Source organism: Myotis lucifugus, unplaced genomic scaffold, assembly GCF_000147115.1.
Source record: "Myotis lucifugus unplaced genomic scaffold, Myoluc2.0 scaffold_76, whole genome shotgun sequence".
NCBI lineage: Eukaryota > Metazoa > Chordata > Mammalia > Chiroptera > Vespertilionidae > Myotis > Myotis lucifugus.
This window is the reverse complement of record NW_005871124.1, coordinates 3,600,550-3,628,396: the sequence shown is the minus strand read 5'-3', so window position 1 is coordinate 3,628,396 and position 27,847 is coordinate 3,600,550. Positions and strand designations below refer to the sequence as shown.

Below are 27,847 nucleotides of genomic sequence, written 5' to 3'. Positions count from 1 at the left end.
ATGGTACTTTGTGTTTTCCACAAAAATTGCTGATGTTTTTTTGTCTTAATTTTAAGCTTTTTAAGGGAAAGAATTGTGAAATATTTCCCTTTGTATTCCCACAGCTCATAGCTATTACCCAGCTAGCAAGTGCTGAGCCCACACACACAGTCACCTTTGCCATTTCTCTACTAATTGTGGTGTAGTCAGTTAGCCTTACCTGTGAGTCTCACACTCCCATATCTCAAGGAGTCAAAGATTACACTTTCTCATTGTTTCTAAATCAGAGCTAAAGTTTTATTCCAGATGATGCAAATGAAGGCGCTTATTAAAGTGCCATTGTGGAGTTAATAATGGATGCACTGCTAAAAATCATTTAATGGATGAACAGCTTTCACCACCCACACACATCAGGATAAAATAGGGCAGAGTTTTGCACTTGCTTCAACAGTATCGCCTGAGAAGTAGTTCTCCTTCCCATCCTTCTCTCTCACTTAGAATTTCAACTTGATCCTAATCAGCTGCGGAATCGTTAAACAGAATGCCATTCTGTCTTTGTGTGTCTGAACCTATGCGTCTCTATTGCAGGCTGCACATCTTTATGGCAGACACATTCTCTCCAATGAATTAAATCCAGAATATTCATTTATCCCCATAATATTTCCATAATGCCTCCCTCCCCCTCCAAAGGGGGAAACTTCCTTGCCCTTCTCCTTCTATGTTGTTCCCATCGCAAGATGCTCCATGGAAGAGAGCCGAGCGGTGGGCAGCGGCTGAGTCCCAGATAACGAGCGCCTCACAGTTCCCTGGCATTTCCATTTGCTAGTGCGCTGCTGCGGCCGCACGCCTGATTGATATATGACTGCAATGGCACTTTTCCATTTGACATTCTCTCTCTCTCTTTCCCTCTCTCTCTCTCCCTCTCTCCCTCTCCCTGTGTCGCTTAAACAACAGTCCTAACTTTTGTGTGTTGCAAATATAAAAGGCAAGCCATGTGACAGAGGGACAGAAGAACAAAAGCATTTGGAAGTAACAGGACCTCTTTCTAGCTCTCAGAAAAGTCTGAGAAGAAGGGAGCCCTGCGTTTCCCCCAAGGTAAGCAGGAAAACAAGCGCTGACGGCTTGCCTAGAAAATGACTCTTTCCAAACCGAGCATTTCATCCTCCTCGCAGACAAAGAGACAACCTTTAAATACCACTTAAATTTGCATTCATTTAATTTGCATTATTCTGTAGCATGCTAGCATTGTGTGTGGGTTTTTTTTTTTTTTAAATAAACGGGTCTTTGAAGTCTGAGACAGAACAGGGGAGGCTCACAGAGAGGCTGGAAAATCTCTTTTGCTTTGACTTAAATAGATTTAATTCTCAAACTCTCTGCATAGTTGGATGGAACTTTGTAATGGTTTTTAGGTTTGACCCCGGGGAAAGGAGACTGAGAAGCAGCCAGTCGCAGACATGGACTCCGGATTCCCCAGTATCTTCCCCATTACCCTCAGCCCCCTTACAATGGGACGCTATTAAGGAAGGCAAGCCTTCGAGTTGAAAAGTGCACTGTTTACTTTTATTACTACTTCTGTATGCTGCTGATCTCCTGCCAGGGCTCTGCCGGAGTGCTTAGAATGACTTCAAACAATAGGCAACATTTATTTCTAGCTTTCTGTGTCATGGTCTTGCAGGAATCTGTTCCTTTGCACTCTTCTCCCAAACTGCAAAGACTTTGCCTCCATCGATGCAGTCAGGAGCACTGTGGAGAAAGAAGGATGGATTTACTATATGATTTTGATTGGGCAAAAATGCTGAGGAAATGCACGCTGTTTGACTTGGCCTTATTGCAAAGGGTTATTTTTAGTAGTCTGCTTGTCCCTGCAGCAGGACCGATGCTACACGGTCTAAGCAGTGACTGAGAAAGGATGCTCTCACCAGCGTAGGGACCAGGACCTGTAGCAATGACTCACCTGAGGAATATTTGAAGGGTTTTTTTTTAAATCTCCTGAATACAAGTTCTCTGTTTAAGTGAACAATTGGGCTGCAGTAGGCCTGTGCATAACTCTTTCTTGGGGGACGGGAAGTTTGACTGTGTACAGAATGTTAATGACTCAGAAATGCCCTGTAAATGAAGCTCATTGTAATCAAGGAGCCCAGATAAACCTGCATGAAACAGGCAGACTCCCCTCTCTACTGAGATTCAGGTGCAGGACAGGGAGCTATTTGGCAAGATGAGGGTCCCCGGTTCTATTCTTTGCCGCTGTCATTAATAACAAATATGGGTGCTATGAAACATGTCTCTTTTCATTCCTAATATTAGTGAATTTTAATTACAATTCAATTTAATTTTAATTGCTCCAACACATAATATTAAATGCCAGGTGGATTTGAAAACATAGAGATGCCTAAAATGCAGGGTTGGTTGTGGGTGTCAACCAAATATAGCGGGGGGGGGACTACAGAACGTTTCTTGATTGTGTCTTTAGATCAAATGCACATATCTGCCCATTTTCTTCTCACCAGTTTGGCTTCTGAAAGTAACTTTAGGATTCTACCGACCAGTTTTCATTGTGGAGCACAGACATTGGGAGCTTTCTGATTTTCTCTAATAACTAGCCTATCAGGTATTATTAAAAGAAAATCTGGCTTTTCAATGAGTTAATTTACAAGTTTGGGATGCTGTCTGTTTGAGAAAGCCTTTAAACATGGTATGGATTCTATTGCTATACACTTTAATGGTGATTTTTAAAAACTGCTGCTGCTAACAAGGAATTTAGCCGAATCACAACAATTTTCTGAAACTATTATTCAGATTGTTACATAAGAGTGTCTGAACACAAAGCAATGTTTTGAGTATATACTTTAAAGTACATTTAGTTCAGGTAAAGGGAAAACTGATTGAGGCCTTCTTGATGACTCTGTACTGAGCAGTTGACACCCACAGATGGAAACATGCCTTTGTAGTTTTCAATTTTAATTTGAGTTCCAATGACAAGGGGAAAATTAATAGTTTTTCAATACATTTAACAATTTCCAACTCTTTTATTTTCCTGGGTCCTTGAAAAATGTGGTGAGTTTCTCAGAATTATGGCCACCAATGGCGGCTGGCAATTTTCCTCCATTTCAATAACTCACAATTCAAGTACTATTATTCTTATTGGTTAACTAGAGGCCCAATGCACGAAATTCGTGCAAGGGGCTCGGCCCTCGCAGCCATGGTGGCTTGCCTCAGCCCTCACAGTCCCAGCTTCGTCCAGAAGGATGTCCGGCTGTCCAGTCTAATTAGCATATTATGCTTTTATTATTATAGGTTATTCATTCCATCATTCTTCTAATGAATGATGCTAGTCCTGATGAATGTAAAGGTGGATGAGACATTGTCTCACGCCCTCATTCTTGGTCTGTATGTTATCACCAGTTAGATTTGGGAACTGAAATGGACTTTGCCAGTGGGGAAACTGGGCAATGATTCCTTATTACAAGGAACCATTTGAAAAATCTGCCACTATTCAGATTTACTTGAAATGATTGCCGCTTATCAATGAGTTTTCCTACCATTTATGATTAAGGCGTTCCTGTTAGGCCTTTCACTGGATTCTGGGTTCACGTCACTTGCATAGCTGTCATGGCCTGTATCTTTCCTGCCTCGGTACAAGAAACCTGGGAAAAGGGCAGTTAAACCTTTCTCTGCTCCCTTGATGACTGTTTATATAAAGGACCACATACTGTGTTTATCTCGGATGGTTGTGCATCACCTACTCAGAAGCTGACATGAGGGCTGCTTGATGAATCACTGAATAAGAAACATGTACAGAGGAAGATGCAGTCACTATCTCCCATTATTTACTTGTCCTACCCCCAGGATCCAAACCAATGACCTCTGGGCCTCGCCTAAATTCAAGAGGCCCCTGGGAAGAAATTGCCAGAAGTTGTACTCCAAACCCACACAGTGTTGCTTTTAAAGAATCCACTCTCATGCTTTCTGACATGAGTAGGTTACTGGGAGAAAACCCGGAGGACAGCATCACCAGGGTCCTTGATTTGGTCCTTATCAGCAGATCATCATCCCCACCCCTGTGATTGGATGAAATGCCTCTGACTCCCTGGGGTGCCTGACTCACCCTAGCCAGCCCTCCGCTTCTTGGCCAGCAGCCTTCCAGCCCATCCTCACCTCTTCCCATGAATCAGTTGGTGCTACTTTGTCCAGACCCCCTGGCTGGGCCAGTGGGAGCTGAAGGGATGGGGAGGCAGGTGGGAGGACTGAGAAGTGCTAAAGCCGAAGGAAGGTGGGCAAGGCGAGGACGGGTGAGCTCCAGGACCCAGATTTCTGTGGCCTGCCGTGGCCGTGATCAGCTGTCATTTCCTCTTCGTGTATGACACTGTGCAACATATTAAAATTTCTCTGGGATGGTATGTTTGGAATTCCTCTGATGCCCCACCTCACCAACTTACCCGGACAATAAAAGCAAGGTTGTAAGCCTTTGAACAGCTGGCAGGCTATATATTTCCTCTGTTTCTTTCGCATCATCTAATTCAGAAAAGAATCCAGCGAGACTGGCAGTGCCATGTCTGGGTACTTGTTTCCTGCAAGTGCTTCCTCCACCACCTTCTCCCGCCCTCCCTGGAGTCTTCCTGGGTGGCATGTGGCTTTTCTGTTCTTTTGCTCTCCACCACTCCCGCCCCGCCCCCTTTTCCCTTTGCCTGAGCTCCTTCCATTGTGAGCTTGCCCTTTGCTCTGCCCTTCCTGACAGCCCGGGTCCTGCTCCTGGAGGTCTCCCCATCTCCATAGTATTCCCAGGATGTCATTCTTGGCAGCCGCTCTGCAGGGCTGATACCATTGGGGGGCTTTTGGAGCCTGGAGCCTGAACCCACTCGCGGAGAGGAGCAGCCACATGGCTCGGCTGCCCTTTAGGCTGCTGAGAGCAGGGCTGGAGTGACCCGGGCTGGCAGGGAGAAGCATACCATCACAGTGACCCGCACATCTCTGGCAAAGGGCTGGGGGTGGGAGTGCTATGGGAACGCCTGGGTGCACTGCGGCCTACAGTAAGAGAAATGTGGTTATTCTCTCTTTCAGAGGGAGAGACAAGTGACTTGAAACAAAGCTCCCTGGATTCTTGGGCCCTGCCCTGCCTTGCCCCCCTTTCTCTGTCCTTCCCACATTCTCCTCATCCCAAGGAAAAAGAAGGAGAGACAGGACTTTTAATTTAGTTAGCATGGGCCTGAATGTCTTTGTGAAACCCATTTGGTGAAAGGGAGAAGGGGGAATGAATCCTGGGTTGAGCCGAACTAAAAATGCATGGGATTGTGGAGATGGAGGACTTTTTCTGTTTTGTTTTGTTTGTCCCTTCTCTTAACACAGAACAACAGATGGGTTTATGAGTTGCAAATGGAAAAAAAACTGGACTTTTCAATTAGACCTTCCAATTTAAGAGCCTCAAGTAACCCCCTCTGTGCAGCATCCTTAAAAGATGCTGCTAATGTCCTTGGTACCAAAAGGTATTAAACAGCAATCTACAATGCAGCTTCCTATTCCTTTTCTTTTCCTGGGGGCTTTGGTAGTCTTTCTGAATTAGCTAAAGTTCATTAAAAGACCCAAAAGAAAAAAATTAACACAGCTGAATTAAAATGAGTCTTTTCCTGTTAGCTTGACAAGAAGGGAGGGGGGAGAGAGGAAAGAAAAGAAAGAGAAAAGAGAACCAACTCCCCTCCTCTGCCACTTCTTGGATTTTAATATGAATTATTCCATACAAGTCCCTAGGCTAGAGGATCTATTTAAAGACGCCTGGCAGCATGAAGAGAGAGGGTAAAAATACAACCACTCTTTTGTCCATCAAAGGTTTTCTTTGGGAGGACATTAAGAGCATTCTTATTTTCCTGTCTGCCCCTGCCAGTGGCAACATTCCAGCTGGTAGTACCCACTCCTCACCCATCAGATCAGCAAACATGAACTTCTATGTTTTATTCCAACAGAAAAGAAAGAGTGGGGAGTCCTTCTGAGACCCCTATGTGTGTACAGCAGGGTGGGAGAAGCTGGAACTGAAATGAATGCTGGTTTGTCTGTGCAGGTTGCATGTGGCAAATTCACATGCCCACACATTTGAGTTTTTCAGGAAGATTGTGCCGATGGCATTATTTTGTGGTGCCAACTGCCCTCACATCTGCAAAGCTTGTGTGTGTGTGTGTGTGTGTGTGTGTGCGCGCGCGCACGCCTGCCAATAGTTTGCTTGGTAGCATTCATGCTTACTGTCCCCTTCATCAGAGACTGATGGATGAGGATATATTGCTGAGAGTCACACCCCCTAGACCCATTTTCAATAGTCAGAACCTAACACCCTGGATAGGGTTCAAAGTCTGAAACAACTGCTTTCTTGTTAGAAAGAGTGCTGACTCAGAAAATTCAAAAAGTGGGTAACTTCAGTTGACGACGACGATATATCCCCAGTGCTTATAATCAGGAATTCATCCAATCGGGGTCCATTTCACCCTCATGTCCAAATCTGTACATGAACATTAAACTCAGTTCTATACAATTTAGATATATTTTCCTTTTTGTTTTTCTACAAAAGCTAAGAATTTTTCATGTAATTTTCTCTCTTCCAAGGGGACTGGCTCAATCCCAACTTTTTCTTTTAAGCTGTGATCCAACCAATTGCAATATCCTTCAAAAATGAAAGGGCAGCAGGTTAATACATTGAAGAAAGTTGATGAGCTGTCAGAAAATGCTCAGGGGTGACCTTTCTGCAGGGTCACAAACCAACAATAGCCTTAAACATGGAGTCTCTTTCCCTTCTTTCATCAATAGGGAATAAAAATAAGAAAGCAGGTCATGGGAGAAGTAACAAAACAGAGGGAAAGGATTATTTTTGATGTTCAAACTTTTCCACTACAGATTTTCAAATAGCACAATTTCAGAAAGGAAAGCTTCCCTTAACTTCACGTACTCCCTCCCAGGAAGAGTTTGAACTCTGAAGTTGCCTTCTTTACTTGACTTTACAAAAGGATGTCCACTCCTCAAGTAAAAAAGATATCCTCCATTTAATGGATGGGAAGAATCAAAGAAATCAAATCCTTAATCAAAGTTCAATTTTTCTTTCAAACACAAAGCCATGTTTTAGGACCTGATACAGTTTATGATTTCCCCCCGAATTATGAGAAATTACTCCTTTTCAGAATTTAAAATTTTTTGAGGTTTGAAATCTAAAGGCAGCAGAATAGAATTGTTGCAGGAGAATTACCAATCAAAACAGAGAGCTTTAGTGTGCATGGTTTAAGCAAAGCAAGATATAAACAGAAAACCAATAACCTAAGAAGTTCAGAGTTATTAGCAATATAGGGATACATATTTTTATGTGATATTATTTTAACCTTACTCCTTGGACATAGGTCTGCATCCACAGCTGTTCCGGATTGCAGTAAGATTGAGTTCAGTATTCAAATCCTACCATTGGGAAGAAAAGCAAATTGAATGGGAAATGGAAAGACTGCATTGGTCCTATTGTTTATGCCCCATTTCTAACCAAGGGCTCTACAGCTGTTAAGTGAGATCACTACTCATTATTCCACAATGTTGTTATGGGTGAGGAGATTCAAATGAAGCTTTGGAAACACTTTGCTGGAGACTTTGAAGAAAAGCCAACATACTCATTTGGCTCCATGGTAAATGGGAGCTTGTTCCCTGAGCTAACACTGGTCACCTCTCTTCTCCTAAGGCCATACCACAGCCAGCAGTCCAGTAGCAGAACCAGTGTCAAATCACATCAGGCCAGGGTACCCAGAACACTGGGCTACCTTTTATTTTCCACAGGGAGATAGTGTATTCGTGTGTTTCAGCAGGACTGAGTCCCTGGCTTGGGTTCTCAGAACTCTCCTCTTTTCTTTCCTCCAAATTGTTTTTATACAGAGAGGAGTGGTTAGAATGTTTCTCATCCCTCATGTGAAACCCCCTTCCTAGGAGGAAGTGGGTGAAATAAAGGAAACTTTTTCTATCTGAAATTGTGTATTTGAAATCATTGAAAGTGCAGTGGCAGATTTTGAACATCAAATATAATCTTTCTGCCTGGCCGGTGTGGCTCAGTGGATGAGCATTGACCCATGAACCAAGAGGTGGCTGGTTTGATTCCTGGTCAGGGCACGTGCCCAGGGGGCATGCAGGAAGCAGTTGATTGGTGTGCTGCTCTTCCATCACATCGATGTTTCTGTCTATCTCTTCCTTCTCCTTCTTTCCTCTCTCTCTAAAAAAATCAATAAAAACATTTTTTATAAAAATAATCTTTCCTCCTTCCCTTCTGTTACTTCTGTGGCTTCCCCCTCCCCTATTTTTATTATTTGTTGATGAAACGAAAGGATATTTATTATTTATTATTTTTTATTTAGGGCTATTGTTGATTTGTGACATTGTAGAAAGGCCATCCTTAAGCATTTTCTGACAGTTTGTCATCGTATCAGTCACAGTTTTTAGTGGGCTTACAGATTTACAAAAATAATCTAAACTCCTGGAGGAAAAGTCTTTAACTGTATCATGCTTTTTGACACATGTGCAACCAGACCTGGTCATTTCCAATTTATAAAAGGTTTGTATTCTAAAAGTCTGTTAGTTATGTCAACTGTTAAGAACTCAGAGTGAGTCTTTCCTTAGAAACTATAAAAGCCCACAAAAGCCCAGCACAAGATCCAAGTGCCATACAAAATGGGAACTCTTAAAGACCTAAGTTCCAGCCCAGGATTTCATGAATGTACCTCCCCTAGCACAAAGGTTCCACACCCAGCAGAGTGCCTTGCTCTTGACCACTAGTACCTTATTCATGCTACATCTGCAAAGAAGACAACTCCAACCAATTTTCTCTTCTATCCTGAAGCACAACATCACAGATGATGACTTGTGTCGAAGGCTCAGTCTAGAAATATGATTCATTCATAGGAAAGGTACAGGAGTGTTGAACTCAGCCTATATATCATCATCATCAAATGAAAAATGTTTAATTCTAGCATGATTGACTACTACTTGTCTTTCTTCTCTCCCCATTTGGTAGATACTGGAAAAAGCACTACACATTTTAAGACAACTTTAAGAGAAATGGGAACTGGTGAAATATCTTCACTAACTGCTTCCTGTTATTAGCCACATATTAATTTATGAATCATATTGGTTTTAAGTGCTATTTTTATTTCAGGCCACTAATATGATCTCACCAAGGGGCAAATTCTTATAGCTTGGCCTTCAGTGTTGCCTCAGGCACTGCATTAGAACTTGTTTGGACTTTTTTACAATCATTAACTTCTTAAGTAAGGTAGGAACTCTTTCTGTAGCATTGATTTGGAGACTATATAGCCACAAAGCAGGTGCTATACTCTGAGAAGCTTAGATATAGTTAGAGAATATTAGAAATGTATAGAACTATAGAAGCATTCTAGACCATTCCATTCATTTTGTAGACAAGGAACCCAAATCCCAGAGAAGTCAAGTGATTTGTTGAAGATTGTGAAGTCAATGATGGAAAGGAAGACTCAAGGCTTGAGGCTCCTCAAATCAGCCTTCTTTCTACCAGATCATGTAACAGTAGAGTGCTCTTTAGGTTTCAGAATGTAGTGAAATAGTTATCTAATATTTCTGACAAATGAGTGTAAAACACTGGGAGATGGGATACTAACAATGTAGTCTAGAAATCGGTTTGGGGAGAGAAAGATGAAAGCTGTAGATAAGTAAGAGTTTAAATAATAAAGAAATGTCCCTCTGGATTTCTTGAAAATCAGAATTTTAAGTTTCAGGCATCTCGAGGTTGAGTCCTCCCACACCAGTTCCTTCCCAGACAGTAAATTGATTCACTCCAAGGATCATCACCAGAAATTACTTTTAGTATCAGTCCTTTTTTGCACCCCTATTTATCCCAGGGTTATAATTTACTACTTCTTTTCTGAGCTATATTTCTCCTTTCTTTTTGTTTCTCCCATCATTTTTCTTCATCACCATCACTGTTAAGGTTAGCCATGTTTGGCTAGTAATGCAGGTTGGGAGAACAGAGGGTCCTATACCAGACTGGAGGACTGCTGTTTAATCATCCTTTTCTCCTAAGTTGGCACAACTGGGGCAGGTACTGCCTCACATGCTCCTTCACTTCTGATTGTAGTGGAGACACCATAAGACAACAGGGACAGGAGCAGCTCCCCGCCCCCCCACACACACTGACCTTGTGGTTCCCCATCCTTGGAGCTACCTGGGGCTGGCAGGCTGGAGGCCTGGCAGCATTCACTGTCAGTACTACTGCCTCTGGCTCAGCCCGGGCTTGGCTTCTTGGCTGCTACTGATGTGCTGTCCGATAAAAATAATGTCAAAACTCATTCATTGAGTGCACGGGATGCTTTATAGAGTCCAACATGTTGTTTACAGTTTATAAATTAAGTGGGAAGAGACTTCTGACTTATTATCCAAGGCATCTAGTTGACTCGATCCAATCGGAATTCTTTGAGTTCCTGGGAAGGGGCTACTTAGCATTTCACAATCCCTGATTAGACCTTGAGTTTCTTGCTTTTCTAATATTAGTATGAAGAGTTATCTAGTGGCAACCTTTCTTTCACACTTAAATCTTGGATTTTTATTGGCAATTCCTTTGAGAGAGGCTCTACATTCTGTCATCTTTACTTTACTCATGCCTGATATGATTGTTTTAAATTATAGTAAATATCAAATAATTCTGTCTGTTACACTGACGCCATTCCAGTGTTATTATATTTTATCTGCTTAATTTGATATTCTTAGAAATGATGCAGTGCATGTTGGACACAAATTAGATGTTAAGGGAGTTTATCAATGTGTCCAAAGAATAAACCAGGATAACAACAGGCCAAGACTCTTTGCTGGTGGATGCAATGAGCTGAAAGGGAATTAAAATAGGATTTCTTTTTAACCCTGACCCTTAACTTTTATCTTCTAGAACACAAGCAGACAAATAGTAGGTGCTCAACGAATGTGTTGAGTAAATACTTATTGAAAGAAACCACAGGAGGCAATATCTGCATATATTAGTACTGAAAAAAGCCTGGGCAGGTGGGGGGAAGGTCTGAACACTAGAGCACCACCCACTTACCTGGCAAGCATGACAAGATGAAGGCCATTCTTGGCACATGCCACTTGTCTTAGCCTGTTGCTGGAATAACTTCGCAAGAAACCAGCACTTTACCCTCTGCCAGGCAGAAGGTCAGCCCAAGAGGGAGCTGATGTGTAGACATAACACCATCTCTCACCCAGGAGGCCGGGCCCACTGTAAGCTCTGCTATATTATTTCGCTGAGGGTGACAGGTGGGAAAATCTGGGCACCAGTTGTTCTTTTCCACTGGTATCATTTGAAGGGTAGCTCAAAGCCGGGCACGCCATCCTACGTGCCTCTCCTGTCGGCAAGAGGTCCACATTGAAACTATTAGCATGTGGGCTCTGTACACTGGCCAAGTCCATGTCTCAGAGACTGTACCCAGAGCACAGAGCAGCCCTTGGGGCAACTGAGTTCAGCAAGAGAGTAATTCTCTTATTCAATCCATCTTTGGCTGGGCAAAGGTTCTAAGTCTTGATAGGCAGCATTTGATTTTATGCTGTGTGGTTTTTTTTAAAAAAATGAACCAAATTGGAACTAATTTAATTTTGAGAAAAATGACAGAAGCTCCTACAAGACAGACATAGATATCCCCAGACTTCCATAAAGTCGGAATATTGAGTGATGTAAATTCCCTTCATTTTCCATTTTCCTCTTTGTATTTCCCTCAGCACTCTGCACATTCGCACCTATATACACCCCAACCAACACAATGTTTGGACAACTTGACTTAAAATACCTATTTTCTTGAGAATTATGTTTATTCCTTCTTTAGCACAACACGTTGAATCATTCAATTTGAACACTTAAAGCAAAAATCCCAATGTTATGTTGCAAGAATCTTACCTTTCTGCTTTGAGGTTCTATGAATGCTGTGGCATGTTTATATTGCTGCTTGCAATCTTATTTCAGAAGTCAATATAAAAACTGAACAAAAGTATCATGCTTTGTGAATGTGTTGAAATGAAAACCTATTATTAGTGGTGAAGCAACATTTCCTCTGTCATTTCTTTTATACTTTCAGGAAGAAAAAAAAAAGAACTGTACTTGCAATTCAGGATGTTGCTACTAGGTGGCAGTAGTGCACAAGAACAAAGAAAAGACTAGCAGGTCTTCCTATATTTATAAGAAATAAAAATATGATACTATTAAATAATACTGACAGATTTAAACATCCACTAACTTAATTATTATTTTAAACCTAGCTTTTAAAATAGAAAGTATTACCTTTAAATAAAATTTTGGATAGGTATATATTCACAAGTTCAAAAATCTACAGATTAAAAAAAGGGTACACAGTAAAGTTTTTCTCCCATGCCTGTCCTCCAACCTCCATAGGTAACTAACTAATTATATAGTTTCTTAGGTACCCTTCCAGAGCTTCTCTATGCAAATACAAATAGACACAAATATGTATTCTTGTCCCTCCCTGTTTTAACAATACAAATCTGTAGAGTTTCTGCATTATTTTTTATGTAGTTGCATAGTATTCAATTGTATGAATGTTGTATAATGTATTTAACCAGTTTCCTACTGATGGATATTTTGGGCTCTATTTTATGCTATGGCAACCAATGCTATAGTGAATAACCATATGCTTGCATGATCTCACGTGTAGGCTAATTCTCAGAAGTGGAATTTCTGGGCCAAGTTATATACATTTGTAATTTTAATCGATATTGCCAAACGGGCCTCTACAGAATTTGTATCAATTTATACTTCACTATCTCTAAAATGGGTCTCTTTCCCATAGCCTTGCTAACAGGGTGCATGATCAGACTTTGGAATCTTTCTAAATCTGATTTGTTGAACAAAATATCCCAAAGTACTTTTAATTTTCATTTCTTCCAGATGAGTGAGCATACCCATCTTCTATGTTTAAAGACTATTTATATCTTTATATGTTCTTTTCTGTGGAGAAAATGCAAACGCCAACAAATACAACTATATATGGAGTTTTGTTGTTGATGTTGCTTGTTTTTTACTATCATGCTATCCATGTTTTTCTTTCATTTGTTTTGCTCATTTGACCATATCTGCTGGTCATGGCTCCGAAGAGAAGGATCTGGCAGTGGGAAGGGAGGGGCAGGACTAGCATGTCTGCTTTTCCCTTTATCCCCTTGCCATCGACTGCTGGGAGAAATATCTGTAAACTGGAGTGGTGAAAGAAGAAATCTAATAAATTCTCTTTCTGAGACTAATTAAGGCTTCAAAGAGACAGATAACCCACTTGGGATAACATAGTCATATTTAAACTCAGGAAATGGTCAGTATTAATGCAGCTTCTGAACATCGACACCCCCCCTACCCCTGCCGAACACTGGCTCTTTGAACTGAAGTCTTGGTGAATTTCAGTGTAATGTGCATAGGAAAACCTAGACTTTTGAAATGAAAACAAAAATGCTCTTCTTATCCTTTGCTGATGTGGAGCTTTAGGCTCAGTCTTGATCAAATTTAATGAGATGTTTCCATTAGCATGCACATAAAAGAAAATGGCACAAAGTTGTATGAAAAGATGGTCTCCTCAACTTTAGGGTTTCTTCTGCATATGAAGACAGTGGTGATTGAATCTATAAGTATCAGGTAGTGACATTTTAGAGCAAGAGAGAACTTCACTTGCCATCTTTTCCAACTCCTCTACGCTACAGGTGAGGAAACTGGGGCTGGTACAGTTTGAATGAGCTGTGCAAGGTCCCCCAGATAATTAATGACAGTGCTAGAATCCAGGTAGGTCCCCTTGTTACTGATCCTTACCCTTTCTTCAATCTAAAGAACTTCTGTGAAACACACGCTGAGGTTTTGTCATTGCCAAGCATGTGGTGCTCTAAAACAGCCCTATGGAACACATACTTTCCTGCTTGGGATCCTCTGCCCCACATTCGAAAGGCAGCTAACAGGCTAAGTGGGTCTGGAGCCACTCTATTAGAGCAACACTAATTAACTTATAGGAGCTTGAACGTCTAATCTTGATCTTATCAATACTTTGTCCTGTTTATTTAGATGGTCTATGAGTAAGAAGTTTAAAAAAATATTCTACTATGAGCAAAAATCAATCTTTTATCTGAAATATGTTTGGAAGTTTTTTGTTGAAGCTTTGATTATCATGTTCCTTTTGTTTGAGATGTAATGTTAGATTGCCCCCAATTTTCCTAAATGCTTGAAAATATTTTTTATACTCTATGTCTTCTGTTGTGATAAAAAGCATCAATGTTGGCTATGCCGTGTGGGTTATTGAAGTGATTTGGGGGGATCTCTGGACCCCAGTCCTTAGTCCAAGAGGTATATGGTTAAAAGAACAAAGCAAATATCAGGAAAACTGGTATAGCATGATCCCATTTTAATGGTAATTTTCCACTCCAATGACCACTCATTTTTTCAAATTATGCCACGTGCTCAGGCTACAGAGACTGAAAAAATGTGTGACTGTATTGGCAAATACACATATTTTTATGACCACACTGGAGGCCAGTTGGCATAATGTGTATATCAGATGCAGTTTGTCATTGATACTGGGTGCCGCGGGGCTTAAAACAAAAACAGGATGAGCCTAGATCACAGAACTGGAAAACTAGGTGGGTGGCTGGGTATGGACTTCGAAGTGGAAAATGTATTTCCTTCACATGGGACATGGCCCGTGTTCATTAGTGCTGACCTTTCTCCTTTCTATCCCTGTAAGCTGACATTGACAAAAAGCTCACTGAGAAACTGAATAGACTCCACCAACCAGGAATAAGGATGAGACCGCCCTATTCAGTTATGTTGTGGCCAGAACCACATGTTTAATTTTTACCATGGGTTCAAACTATTCTTGCTTGTAGGAACATGGACTCCAGCAATTAAAGTCAACATGTACTTCCATTAAGCCACTGTTTCCACTTCCAAATGGTTATAAACATGTAGCACAAGCTATGGAAGGGGTGTGGAAAGGATGACAGTTTATGCTAATGACACTCTAGAAACCAGTATTCTCTACTTGAAATGACATGGAAAAATTCTACTCAGTACCTCCTGGGTTCCGTTAGTTTTTCTCAGTAAATGTTTCTGGGGAAAATAATTTCTGTTTTCATTCCAGCTGTGCAGCAGATAGAGTGATGATGGATTGCAAGTGCAAAGAGTAAGACAAAACTCTGGCATACAAAGGACAATGACAACCAGAAAGCTTCAGCCAGATCCTGCCCGTTCCTTGGAAGGAACTGGATCCTAGGAGGTGAAGGCATTTCCGATTTTTAGTCCTCTGCCTCCCTCTGCTGTTCCTCTTGAGAAGTTTTTCTTTACAACAATGAGAAATCATGTACTAGCTGCATCCTTTTCTATGCTCTCCCTGCTGGCACTAATGGGAGATACAGACAGCAAAACGGACAGCTCCTTCATGATGGACTCAGACCCTCGGCGTTGCATGAGGCACCACTATGTCGATTCTATCAGTCACCCACTGTACAAGTGTAGCTCAAAGGTAAGACCAAGATCTCTGTGAGGGTAGCATTACTTCTAGAAACAGGAGAGAAACCAGATTCCTTTGTCAGGGGATGGAGAACTATGATGATAGCTCCAACCAGAGCTGTCCCACAGCTTTTGGGAGGATCATGCGCTCACGGTTTCTCACCATGCTTTGCACTTTTGTCAGTAAAGCTGCCTAATTAAGCGTGTGTAGATGCAGCCAGCTTCTCTCTTTTCAGGCTGCTTAAAGTCAATAGGAAAGGCTGGGAGGTTCTCACAATAAAATTGTTGTTAAACAAAAGATAGGAGGGGTGTGTTTCATCCTTCGTTGTGAAATTTATGAGGGGTAGTGTCCTTTTTCAAGAAAGAAAAATGGAGTCTACAAGTTATTTTAACACTTTGTACCTCCACCAGTAATAAAGAAGAAAGGAATGAGGCAATGTAAGAAATATGGTTGAGCAGTGAAATGTACTCCTTGAGGGGCTCTTCACAGTTTCCTGATGAAATAGTTGGTCATTGGCCTTGTGGTCCAAGCCTTTCTTCATCTTCTATGTTTATGTAAAAACTAGAAGCCCAGTGCACGAATTCATGCACTGGCAGGGTCCCAGAGTGCAAGAGGGCACTCTGCAAAGTTGCTGTCATTCAGCAGCTCCTGCATTGAGCATCTGCCCCTCTGGTGGTCAGTGCGTGTCATAGCTACTGGCCAGTTGGCCAGTTGGTTAGTCGGCTGGTCACTTAGGCTTTTATATATATAGATAATTTCAAAAGATAAATGACAGTTTGATCAACTGTCATTTTTACATTGATTATCCAAATCACTCTTGTTTGGAGTATATTGTATGATTTTTGCACAGGCAACCTATGCAACTGATGTCTGAGTATTGAGACAAGTTGTGGGAAGGAATACCATGCTTCAAAGATCACTAAGAGTGACCAGCCACATGGACCACCCAGAAGGGAGGCTCATAGTAGAGTAGAGCAGACTTAGAATGAGAATTCTCATGGCTGTCACTGCCCCAAACAGTCACATGAAAGAAATTTGCCCACATTTGGTCAATAAGAATTTGTTTAGGTCAACCTCAGAGATTTTCACTTTTAATCCTGGAACTAAAACCACTTAAATATTCTCATATGGCAAATATTTTTTAAATTACCAGTGTAATTAAGAAGTTTTTGTAATATCAACCATTAGAAGTAAGAACATATAAGTAAGTCTCTCTACCCTCTATCTAAAAACATTACAACTTCTGTCTGCCTTTAAAATTTCCGTAACTTGTCTGATTATAGCTCAATGATGATGGCTTGTTTAAGTTTGGGGGAAATAAAAATTTGAGTGAAATCATTTTAACCATTATATTAGTAAGATCTACGACTGTGGGAAAAATTAGACATAAGGAGAAAGATTGCAACAAATAAAAGAGTTGTGTTACCAAACAGCACAAAGGATATTTGTCCCAAAGTCCTGCTTGTACCTAACAAAAACTTTCTGTCTCTTATTTGTACTTGTAGAGCTAAAAAAAATGAATAAACTTAAAATTTTGCAAGACCACAGTCCCTTCTTAGGAAATAAAACTAAAACAAATTGAAAAATAAAGATGGGATATGTTTTTACAACTGTGCTCGGAAATGGACTGAAACAATTATTAGCTTCTCTTCCCCCCCCCCTCCCACACAGCACTGGCTAGGATTAAGTGTTTCTTATTCCATGGGTGATTTCTCCCTCTGTTGAGTTGTCCTTCATAATCATAATTCTTTTTTTAAAAAGGAATTAAAATAATTTCAAAGAAAGTGTCAATGTGATAATAAGAAGGAACAGAGAAACAGGATCATCTTCAAAAACAAAAGAACAATCTGGAAATATTTTGTGAAAGGATAGAGGAGTGCCTTAGCAATGATCACATTCATTAAGGGAAGGTCAAAGAAGAGATGTCACTAACTCCAACCCAACAAACTGACAGTGTTTGAGCATGAATCTTAGAAACAGACTTTAGTCTACCTTTGTTCACCTCTGTTTCTTCCAGAATGCTATGTAAATAGTGAAAAATTGTGATAGTAAGAGAAATGTTTGTGATTTCATGGAAACAATCTGTTCTCAAACATCCCAAACTATCTCAAATATAGCAATAGTTTTATGTACATGGTGCTTGTAAATAGCAACCTTTCTTCTTTGGCCATAAAATATGCCTGGCAGAATCTCAACTACCCAGACCTTTCCTGTATTAGATTTTCTTTATGTATCCAGGAACAAAAACTAGTTTTCATTCTGAATTATTTTCTAATTTTTAACTTTCACAGACTCAGGTTGGTCTTCTCTGTAGTGGGTCTCATTTAACAGAACTGTTTATCTTTCTAGACTTGGGATAAAGTTTTTAACCTCTCTTTAGAAGATAGCCAACAGGGGTTTTTACAAAGAGGAGACTAGGGTAGATTTTTCCTCTCTGCAAAATTTTCTCTCAACATGATGTTCAAAGGCCATTATTTACTAAATACATGCCTACTATTTGCTTCTTGATTGTTAATCCTTCCTGACTTACATCTATCCAGTATGTGCCCTTAGGAAGACAGATGAAGGGGAGCTTGTTACCCAGGCTGATCGAAGAGAGGGCACCTGCTTGAACAGCTAATAATATGCCAGGCACTGTATAATATATAATCTAATTATTGCTGACAAACCTGTGTTGGAAAGCATTATCATTCCCATTTTACTGGCAAGAAAAACTGAAATCGGGAAGAAGTATTACGTCCATTGCTCAGTTTTATATAGCCCAGGAGTAGCAATGTTTGCCTCAAAGCATTCATCTAGCAACTTGGCTTCATATTGGAGGAAAGCAAACAGAATGCAGAAGCTAGTATTTAGAAATCCAGGCTTAACTTCTGATCTGCTGGAAATTATGACTTATACTCAGTAATCTTTCTAGAACTGGAACTAGTAGTGAAAGCTTTTCAGGGAGCATTCCATGAAACTGCCTGTTCCCCTAGCTCTAAACTTGCAGCTGGCCAGCCCCAGGGGTCTGTTGCCCCACTCACAGCAATTTAGGAAAGAGCTGAAATGGATTCAGGCAAAAAAGACTGGCTACATTGGTCCACCAAGGAGGTCAGAGTGGCCACAGATTGTGATGTGCCTGGTGGCATTTAGTGGTGACACCTCCTAGGATTGGGTACAAAAATTCTGGGAGTGGCAGAGTGGCAGGTTCATTTGCAATCTTGCCTGAAATTCTAAGTGAGTGAAGGCTATAGAATAAGCAGGCAGAAGGTCAGTAGTTAGTGGAAACGAGCTGTCTGGGGCATCTTTAAAGGAATTGAGGCATTCCCTACTTTTAAATGAGAGAGACCTGGCTTCAAATTCAAGGTCCACAGTTTGCCAACTGGGGAAAGAAGTAATTATTTGGTGCCTCTGGTTCTTTGTTGAATGGAGCTATTGCTATCTACCTAAATGTGTGGGCATGAATATTGGTGATAATATTTATAAAGCATCCAGCACAGTGTCTGGCCTGATAGATATTAATAAATGATATTATGATCTTGACGATGAAGTTATAAACTTGACAGGTGTTTAAGCTCACTTTTCTATTTCTGTCACTACTGTGACCTCAATAATTGTTGGGATCTTCTATAGCCTTAAAGGATTAGGAAAATAAATCTCACTGTAGCTCATGCTGAACAGAGAAATTTGGCAGTGATGGGGGGAGCATGGAGAAGAGAAACAGATTCTGCTGTCTGACCTCCCTTCCCAGGTGAGTAGAGGAAAGAGGGGCTGGAGGGGGGTCACTTTTGGATTCAGTCCAGGGAGAGGTATTCAGGAACTGAGATCAGGAAAGCAAGCTGGTAAGATAGTTCTGTGAAGTCTGAGTTGGGTGAGTAGTGAGAGACGGTGGCCCTAGGACAGGGGTGTGGAACCATGACATAAGGTTGTCTGAACTCTGAAGGGCCCACAGGAGCTGCAACAAAAGAGACGGGGGAGGAGGATTCAGGAGACAAATCCTGGGAGAATTCCCAGAGTAAAAAGGACCTGGCATGCCAAGGACTGAGCCTTGGGGTTGGGAGGAAGTCGGGAATATTGAGTATATAACACAATTAACTATCTGGGAGATAAGACTTATTTTTTAAAAAAAAGAAACAAATGTATACTGAATGCCTACTATGTGCAGGCATTGTGGTAGGTTCCAGAGGCACAAAAAATAGAAAAAAAAGACAAAGTTTTAGCTCTCACGTTTACAAGTAAATGGAGGAGAGAGGGAAGGGAAGTGTTCTGTGTGCGAAGGCCTAGTCATGTCCGATTGAGTTTTTACCAGAGTGAAGGGACCAGATTTCAGTTGGAGTTTGCAAAGTTCACACCCACCTTATCAAAGCTCTCATCACTACCACCACATCCCCAATATGTACTGTTTCCTTCCTTTGGTTGAAATTTTGCTGATGCCCTGAGCCTGGCAGGGACACTTTAAAGGTCTAAAGGTCTATCTGGGTCCCTGGAAACGAGTTGAACAGTCATTTGTTGAAGGTGTTGGTAAGGGAAGGTTTAGGAGAAACATGGGTAAATCTTGTTCCTCAGGAAAAAGGGGTGCCTCATAGGGTGTCATGGAATATAAGGTGTACAGTGTTTACTACTGAGAAAAAGGCAAAATACGTTCTCACTCAATTGGGGTAAAAGAGCCCATACTCTGTTCTTGGGTGGGACAGGTGCATCTGTATTCTTACACTGACGGAGACATCTAGTCAGTCATGGCCTGGGCCAGGATTCACAGGGGTTCCACGTGACAGAAGAGGAAAGTGACTTTAGGGATGGTAATAATCTCTCAACAAAGGGTGATGAAAGCCATCTGTGTTTGGGATTTCTCTCATTCAGAAGATAGTTGTGTATTGCAGAAAAGATATAACTGTCTAAGAACTATGATAGGGTCACCAGAGGGCGCGGAGGCCTGAGGTCTCCAGTGCATTCTTTGGTCTGGACCCAGGAAACACTGCAGGCTATAACCATCACAATGTCATTTGAACTTGTCCATGATGAACTTGAACATCTTATGAAAACTGAGGGCTTGACAGGCTGACTGTCATGGCCTAACAGCATAGCGCTGCACTTAGGAGAAAAGGCTCAGGAATTAGGCTGTGTTGCTTCATAAGCCCGACTCTCCATTGTACAGCTATATGACTTCAGGCTGGCAGCTTATCCTCTGCCTTTTAATTCCTGAATTTGTAAAATAAGGAGAGTTTACCTTCTGAAACGATTATTAAGAACTAAGTTGCATATGAAGGGCTTGGCACAGTGCCTGGAATCTGGTAAACATTAAATACATGTTATAAATCATCATCCTTACTATTCTTTTTTTATTACCCACGCACCTTTCTATTACTCTTAGCCTCAGCACATGGAAATCAGATAAGAGCATGAAGGAGCCTGTTCTTGAGCAAACACTCTGAACCTTCATATTGGAAGAAACTGACTTTCAGATCCAGCTGGAGCCAAGTGACAAGGTTGGGGAATACAAAGGAGCTACTGGAGAGGTTGCTTAGCTTCCTAGCATCAGGCCACTTGCTTGGGAAATATAAGATAATAAAATTAAACTGGATTCAAAGCATATAACATGTGTCTGTCACTCACCTGGGCTGTGAGAAGTCATCCAAGCATGAGGAATATATATCAACCACAAATTGGGAGCCACCATGTCTTAGCAGGTGACCTGATGTTTGAAGGTGTCAAATGTTTATTGAACTGAAGGAGGAATTGGTTAGGAGTTAGAGAGTGTGTGGTACTATCCAGAGAATTTCTGGGAGTCCCCAAATCACTGGGGGATAGAGCTGAGTGAGGATCTTGACAGTGAAGAAGGTATTATTTAGGACTGCCATGGATCTTAGAAGATTCAGCTCTGTGTACCCTTGGAGATGGTGAGGATGTGTCCCAAGAGGCCCATAAGACAAGGGTCAGACTTGTATGGAAATGATATATAGTTTGGGCTCCTAGAGGCAGGTCAAAGTAGGTTAGAGAATGGTGAATTGGTTCATACCTCAGGAAAACATCTTAATAAAGGGTGTCCCAAAATTCACACAAGAAGTAATTTTGATAGAAAACACAGGTTTATAATTAAAAATTGTAATTTTTTATTGATCCATAAAGTATACAGTATAGGGTTATGTATGGAATAGGAAACTGTATTATCATGTCGCGATAGTGAGCACCATTCACTGTTATTGCCTGAGCAGCCGCAGTTTCGAAGAAGAATGGTCCGATGATGCCTCCAGCCCAAAATCCGCACCAAACAGTGACACGTTGTGGATGCATTTGTTTCTCAACAATTACTCGTGGATTTTTCTGAACCCCAAATGCGACAATTTTGTCGATTAACCAAGCCATCAAGATGAAAATGAGCCTCATCTCTGAAGATGATTTTGTTCGAAAAATCAGCATCCACTTGTTGTTGTTCCATAATCCATTCAATGAACTCTATTCGCTGTGCGTGGTCAGTAGGCTTCAGTTCTTGAGTCAATTGACCTTTGTAAGCATGAAGATGCAAATCTGTCATGAGAATATGCTATAGAGAGCTTCTCGAAATGTCCAATTCTTGACCACGGTGCCGAATTGATGTCCCTGGACTCTCAGCAACACTCTCACGAACTGCTTCGATGCGGCTGCTCAGGCAATAACAGTTAATGGTGCTTGCTATCGCGACATGATAATCCAGTTTGCTATTCCATATATAACCCTATACTGTATACTTTATGAATCAATAAAACATTTACAATTTTTAATTATAAAACTGTGTTTTCTATCAAAATTACTTCTTGTGTGAATTTTAGGACACCCTTTATCAGGAGGCAGGATATTATAGTGATTTAGACAAGGGGTTTGGTTTTAGACAGATCTGAGTTTGACTCCAGCTATGCCTTTTATCAGATATATGAGTTTGAGCAAGTTACTTAAACTTTCTAAGTCTTCATTTACCTTATCTGTAACAATACTACAGATTTACTTTTTAGCATAGAATTGTTATGATGATTAAATGAGATTAAATGTTATAAGCAGTCAATAAATTTTAGTGCTATTGTTATTATGAATTAAATGGCTACTATCTGGTGATCCATCTGGAGCAGAGCCTCTCAAATATTTGCAGGCCCAGGGCCTTGCTAGTCAAAGTGTGGAGGTTAGTCCTGCAGTACTCACATACATCAAAATCTTATGAGAAATGCAGAATCTCTGGTCTCACTAAGAACTACTCAATCACATTATACATTTTAACGACATATTATTTACATGCATTTTATAGTTTAAGAAGCTCTGGTCTGAAAGAGGTCAGAAGACATTTATTAAATCTGTAACACAGGTGAGGCATGGCAGAGACTAAAATGTGGAATATCAAGAGTGAACCTGGAAGCGGATATTTACCCCTTTCATTCCTTAACGACACACATTATGGATCTTATCTTACACACTCCCCACTTCACCTATCCAACATACACAAAACACACCCAGATTTTAATATAGTTTTCAGCTTTCAGATAATATCTATATACTGGGAATCGCTGAGAGTGGATTTGTGCTTGTGTGCACATATGTGTGTGCTGAGGACATCAAGGGCCCAATAATTGTTTCATAGTCTCTTCTTCAAGGAAAGAGCATTTTAATTTGGCAATGGAGGGTAGTTGACATTTCATTAAGCAGAGCTAGGAGAAAAGGGTATTCCTAAAAGAGTAAAGACATGAGCAAAAGTAAGAGGCAGGGAAATTCAGTATCATTCCATGAACTCCTAAGTAATTAAGCTTGATCAGTATAGGGAGTGGGTGATGTGAATGAAAACAGTTGTAAGAAAGACCGGAAAGATATGTGCAATCCATGTCATGGAGGGCCTTAGTGCCTGTTCAGGATTTTAAATTTTATTCTGAAGGCTGGGAGCAGCCACTGAAGGTGTTTATTGTATGTATGTGCATTCTCCTTGCCCAGAAAGAGGGGCCCATTGGAGGTGGCCCCAGGGTCTTCAGTGTTGGAGATCTTGTCCTTCAGAATGAGCTGAAGGTAGAGCTTGGAGACCCTGAAAACTTTTAGTGAAATTACTACCAGTTTAATTTTTATACAAATGGCCCTACACTGCTGACTTTGTCATTTTACAGACCAAGGCTGATTGCCTGGTCATTCAAGGTCTACATTTGGTTCGCCTGTATGTGTGTCATTTGGGGATGATGCCCCACCATGTCTTTGCTTCTGAATTAAGTCTGTTGGTATAGGTTCACTGTATCCATCCAGACTCCATTTTAGGAGGTTATTCTATGAATAACTGCTTAATCTGCCTAATAGATGATCTGCAGTAGAGATGAGTAAGTTGAACACTACTTCTTCAAAATGAGATGTCAAGGAGCTCTTCCCATGTACTGGAGGGTGTATGAAGAAGGGACTGGGGAAGACCTTGGACTCTCTTTCATTAGAGGGATAGGATTGGCCCAGGTACTACTGACCTATGGCATAATCTCTCAAAACCTATTTCAGATCATGTTAGTTTCAACTATCAATGTGAAGAGCAGGCAGGATAGAATCAAAGTTTTAATAAAACCCAAACATATTACAGCTGCCATTTTCTCTCCACCTCTGATCTTTCAGAGAAAATAAATCAATAGGTCTCGTTCAGTTGATCTTCACCAAGCCCTGCTGGTTGTTTCCTAGTATCTCATATTCTCTTGGTTGCTCAGAGATTGTTGGATTCTGCCCAACATCTTCTCAGGTAATGATCTATAATTATCAGAAGTCAGCTTCTCTTCCTGTTGGAAAGATGGGCAAGCCATTCCCTCCTTTTAATCCTTGGGTGTTTAATTCTGTCCTATAGGATAAGGTCAAAGATAATAGCTGGTGGAGTTTTTTTGTTCTTCTTATATTTTTTATTTCTAAAGATAATATTTAAACCTACAAAACTACCTTTATCACAAGTCTTTTTTAAAAATTTATCTTTATTGTTGATACTATTACAAATGTCCCCTTTGTTTGTTTTTTTTCTCATTGACCTCCTCCACCCGGCACCCACACCCAGGCCTTTCACCACCCTATTGTCTGTGTGCATGGGTTATGCATATGTGCATTCAAGTTCTTTGGTTGATCTCTTCCCACCTACCCACCTATCCACCCCTGCCTTCCCTCTGAGATTCCACAGTCTGTTCCATAGTTCTATGTCTCTGGATCTATTTTGTTAATTATTATTAATTTTTAAAATATATTTTTATTGATTTTAGACAGAAAGGGAGAGGGAGAAAGAGAGATAGAAACATCAATGATGAGAGAGAATCATTGATCGGCTGCCTCCTGCATGCCCCCTACTGGGGACTGAGCCCGCAACCCGGGCCCTTGATTGGAATCGAACCTTGGGCCCTTCAGTCTGCAGGCTGATGCTCTATCCACTGAGCCAAACTGGCTAGGGCTGGATCTATTTTGTTCATCATTTATTTTGTTCATTTGATTCCACATATGAGTGAGATCATGTGATACTTGTCTTTCTCTGACTGGTTAATTTCATTTAGCACAATAATATCCAGGTCCATCTATGTTGTCTCAAAGGGTAAGAAATCCTTCTTTTATACAGATGCATAGTATTCCATGGTGTGAATGTACTGTAGCTTTTTTATCCACTCATCTGCTGCTGAGCCCTTGGGCAATTTACAATAGTTAAGATTTGGTGTGATTTTAATATCAGCTGTTAACTCCTAAATACCATGAAGTAAATGTCAAATGGTTTCGTGTATCGATGTATCTTTTATTCTTTTTATTTAAATAGTTCCACTTTTTATGTTCTTATTGTTAGTTCTGGAATAATAGGGCAACTTTTTCTATCACTTAATATGAAATTCAACAAGCAAAATCCTCCCACATTAATGTGGACTCAGGCTCCCTTCATCCTCTGTTCCCACTAGATAGGATGATATAGCTTAATGAATCAAGTAGCCCACCCGACCCCACCCATGGCTGCCACTTTCAGGACACCAGGATTTATATAAATGAGCATCAGCTCCGTCCTCTTAATCTTTATGCACAATATTGAGTGTGTGCTTATGTCCATTGTTCTGGGGATAACTTTGGTAGTTTGCATCAGATGCTTAAAGAAGTCTGTTTACTAAAGCCATATGAAGAAACATTATAAAGAATACACATCCTCTGTTACTTCAGCCCAAGTTTTATTTTCATGCTAACCTACCTTTAGAAATGGAGATGGTTAGGATGAATTAATATTTGCCCCAAATGACCTGAAGATGTGATTGCACAACTCTTAGGCTCCCTCAATGTATAAACCCAGAAGTGTCATTCCAAGGCCCCAAATGTACCTTGTTTCTATTTCATGCTTTTGTTTCAAGTTGTATTACCTAGAATTATTTTTCCTAAGTATCACTCAGATTATTCTTTTTTCTTCTTCTTCAGAAACCATATTCCTTTTGTTTAGAAATTCCCTTCACTGAATAATTTTTTTTCTGTAGTTATTCTTTACCCCCTGACTTTAATTTGGAATAACTTTCTGCATTTTAAGACTCATAAAGTTGACATCAGGCCAATGGAAGACTGCCACCTGTCTGAGGATATTTCTTTTGTTCTTTGCTTTTTATTTGCACATCATGGTGGTAGGCCTTATTCAGTTGTTCTAAACTGTGAGTGCACTTAAGAATCACTGAAGGAGCTTTGAAAATCACAGAAGTCTGGCTCTGTCTTCAAGGATATTAACTCAATTGGTCTGAGACAAGGCCTGGGTGTGGACATTTTAAAAACAAGTTTTACCACATGATTCCAACATGCAACCAGAGTTAAGAGTCACTGATCTAATCCAGCAGGAGTATTAGGCAAAGAGTATTAGGTCCTTGTAAAGGAGGCTGTGCAACCTGGCTGGGGTTTGGCATCTCCACACGGTAACCACCTCTCTTCTCTCCCCAGATGGTGCTTCTGGCCAGGTGCGAGGGACACTGCAGCCAGGCATCACGCTCCGAGCCCTTGGTGTCCTTCAGCGCTGTCCTCAAGCAGCCCTTCCGCTCTTCCTGTCACTGCTGTCGTCCCCAGACCTCCAAGCTGAAAGCATTGCGACTGCGCTGCTCAGGGGGCATGCGACTCACGGCCACCTACCGGTACATCCTCTCCTGTCACTGCGAGGAATGTGGCTCCTGAGACCGGCTGTTGAATGGCTTTTGGATGGGACAACCTCCCCCCATCAGTGAGACAATTCAATCAGTCATGGACCCACTGGCAAGAAAGAAGTTAAGGCAAAAAAAAGATGCAGCCATTCCCATGAGATTCTGCATATTCCAGTAATAAAGACTTTACATGCTTGTTGACAGAGAGAGATACTCCGGGAACCTGTTGTCCATTCCTGTCTCCTTTCCCTGGTACAATTTCTTTTGCTTCCTTTTCAGATTCAGGCATCTTCTCCTTTGGTGCTGAATGTTGTTCGGGTTTCCAACAATTCAGCATTAGTGGGAAAAGTGGGCCCCCAGGCAAGGGTGGGTCAGACTGGCGCTGTTTGGTGCAAATTAGGGAAGCATTCACTTTGGAAAGCAGGAATGCCCAGTTCTTTCTGGGACATCAGCTGATTTTTATTTATCTTGTCATTTGGTCTAAAGTTGCCATTGCTGCTAAAGGTTCCCAATTTGAAATTCCAGGCACCAAGCATGTGGGTATGTTTATTCAAGTTCAATCACAGCCAGCTGACATTCAAATAATTAAACAGATTCTCCTATACAATTCTGGGACTCCTGGTAGCTGTAATTACTATTCAGAAATGACTTTTGGAAAATAAAAGTGGTATAAGAATTTGTCACCTGAAGGTTCTCTCAGATAAATTATGGTAAAACTTTGTAAGGGAGCAGACTTTTAAAGACCTGCACAAATACGGATTCTGCACTGACTGAAAAAGGCATATGTGTACTAGTGGCATGGAGAATGCACTATACTCATGCATGCAAATTAGACAACCAAGCATGAATCTATCTGTGGGTGTGCTATAGCTTTTGCCATGCTGCAGTCATTTTTTCTCCAACACCCACTGGGCCATGTGAAGCTTGCTGCCAAAATGGTGGCCTGGCTCATCTTCTAAACATTTGGTTTAAATATATTTTGGTCTTTGAGACTCCAAATTTGAGTTATTCCCATGTTGTGAAATAAAAAGAGAGTAACGTCAAAATTCTGACTGTGTAAGCATTGTTTTTTCCTACTAAATATCTTACTTTGATGCATCCCTATGGTGTGTGCATTGTGGTGGTGGTGGTGGTGGGGAGTCCAGAAAAAGAGGGAGATAGGGTTCCAGAATGCACGGTGGGGCATTTTTAAATTTGGCTTTTAGTCTCAGAATTTAGTTTATTGAATGAGCGCAAAATCTAATGCGTTCTGGCTTCCGAAATACAATAGGCACTACGAAATACAAT

General features: G+C 40.9%; 1 protein-coding gene across 1 annotated transcript; it reads left to right on the top strand.

Moving 5' to 3' along the window:
• The first annotated feature begins 713 nt into the window (after positions 1–713).
• Positions 714–27,593, top strand: NDP (NDP, norrin cystine knot growth factor). The gene is made up of 3 exons (XM_006090568.3): positions 714–1,074; positions 15,117–15,497; positions 26,367–27,593. The coding sequence occupies exons 2-3, from the start codon at positions 15,324–15,326 to the stop codon at positions 26,592–26,594; spliced, it is 402 nt and encodes a 133-aa protein (XP_006090630.1). The 5' UTR covers positions 714–1,074; positions 15,117–15,323; the 3' UTR covers positions 26,595–27,593.
• The last annotated feature ends 254 nt before the right edge of the window (positions 27,594–27,847 follow it).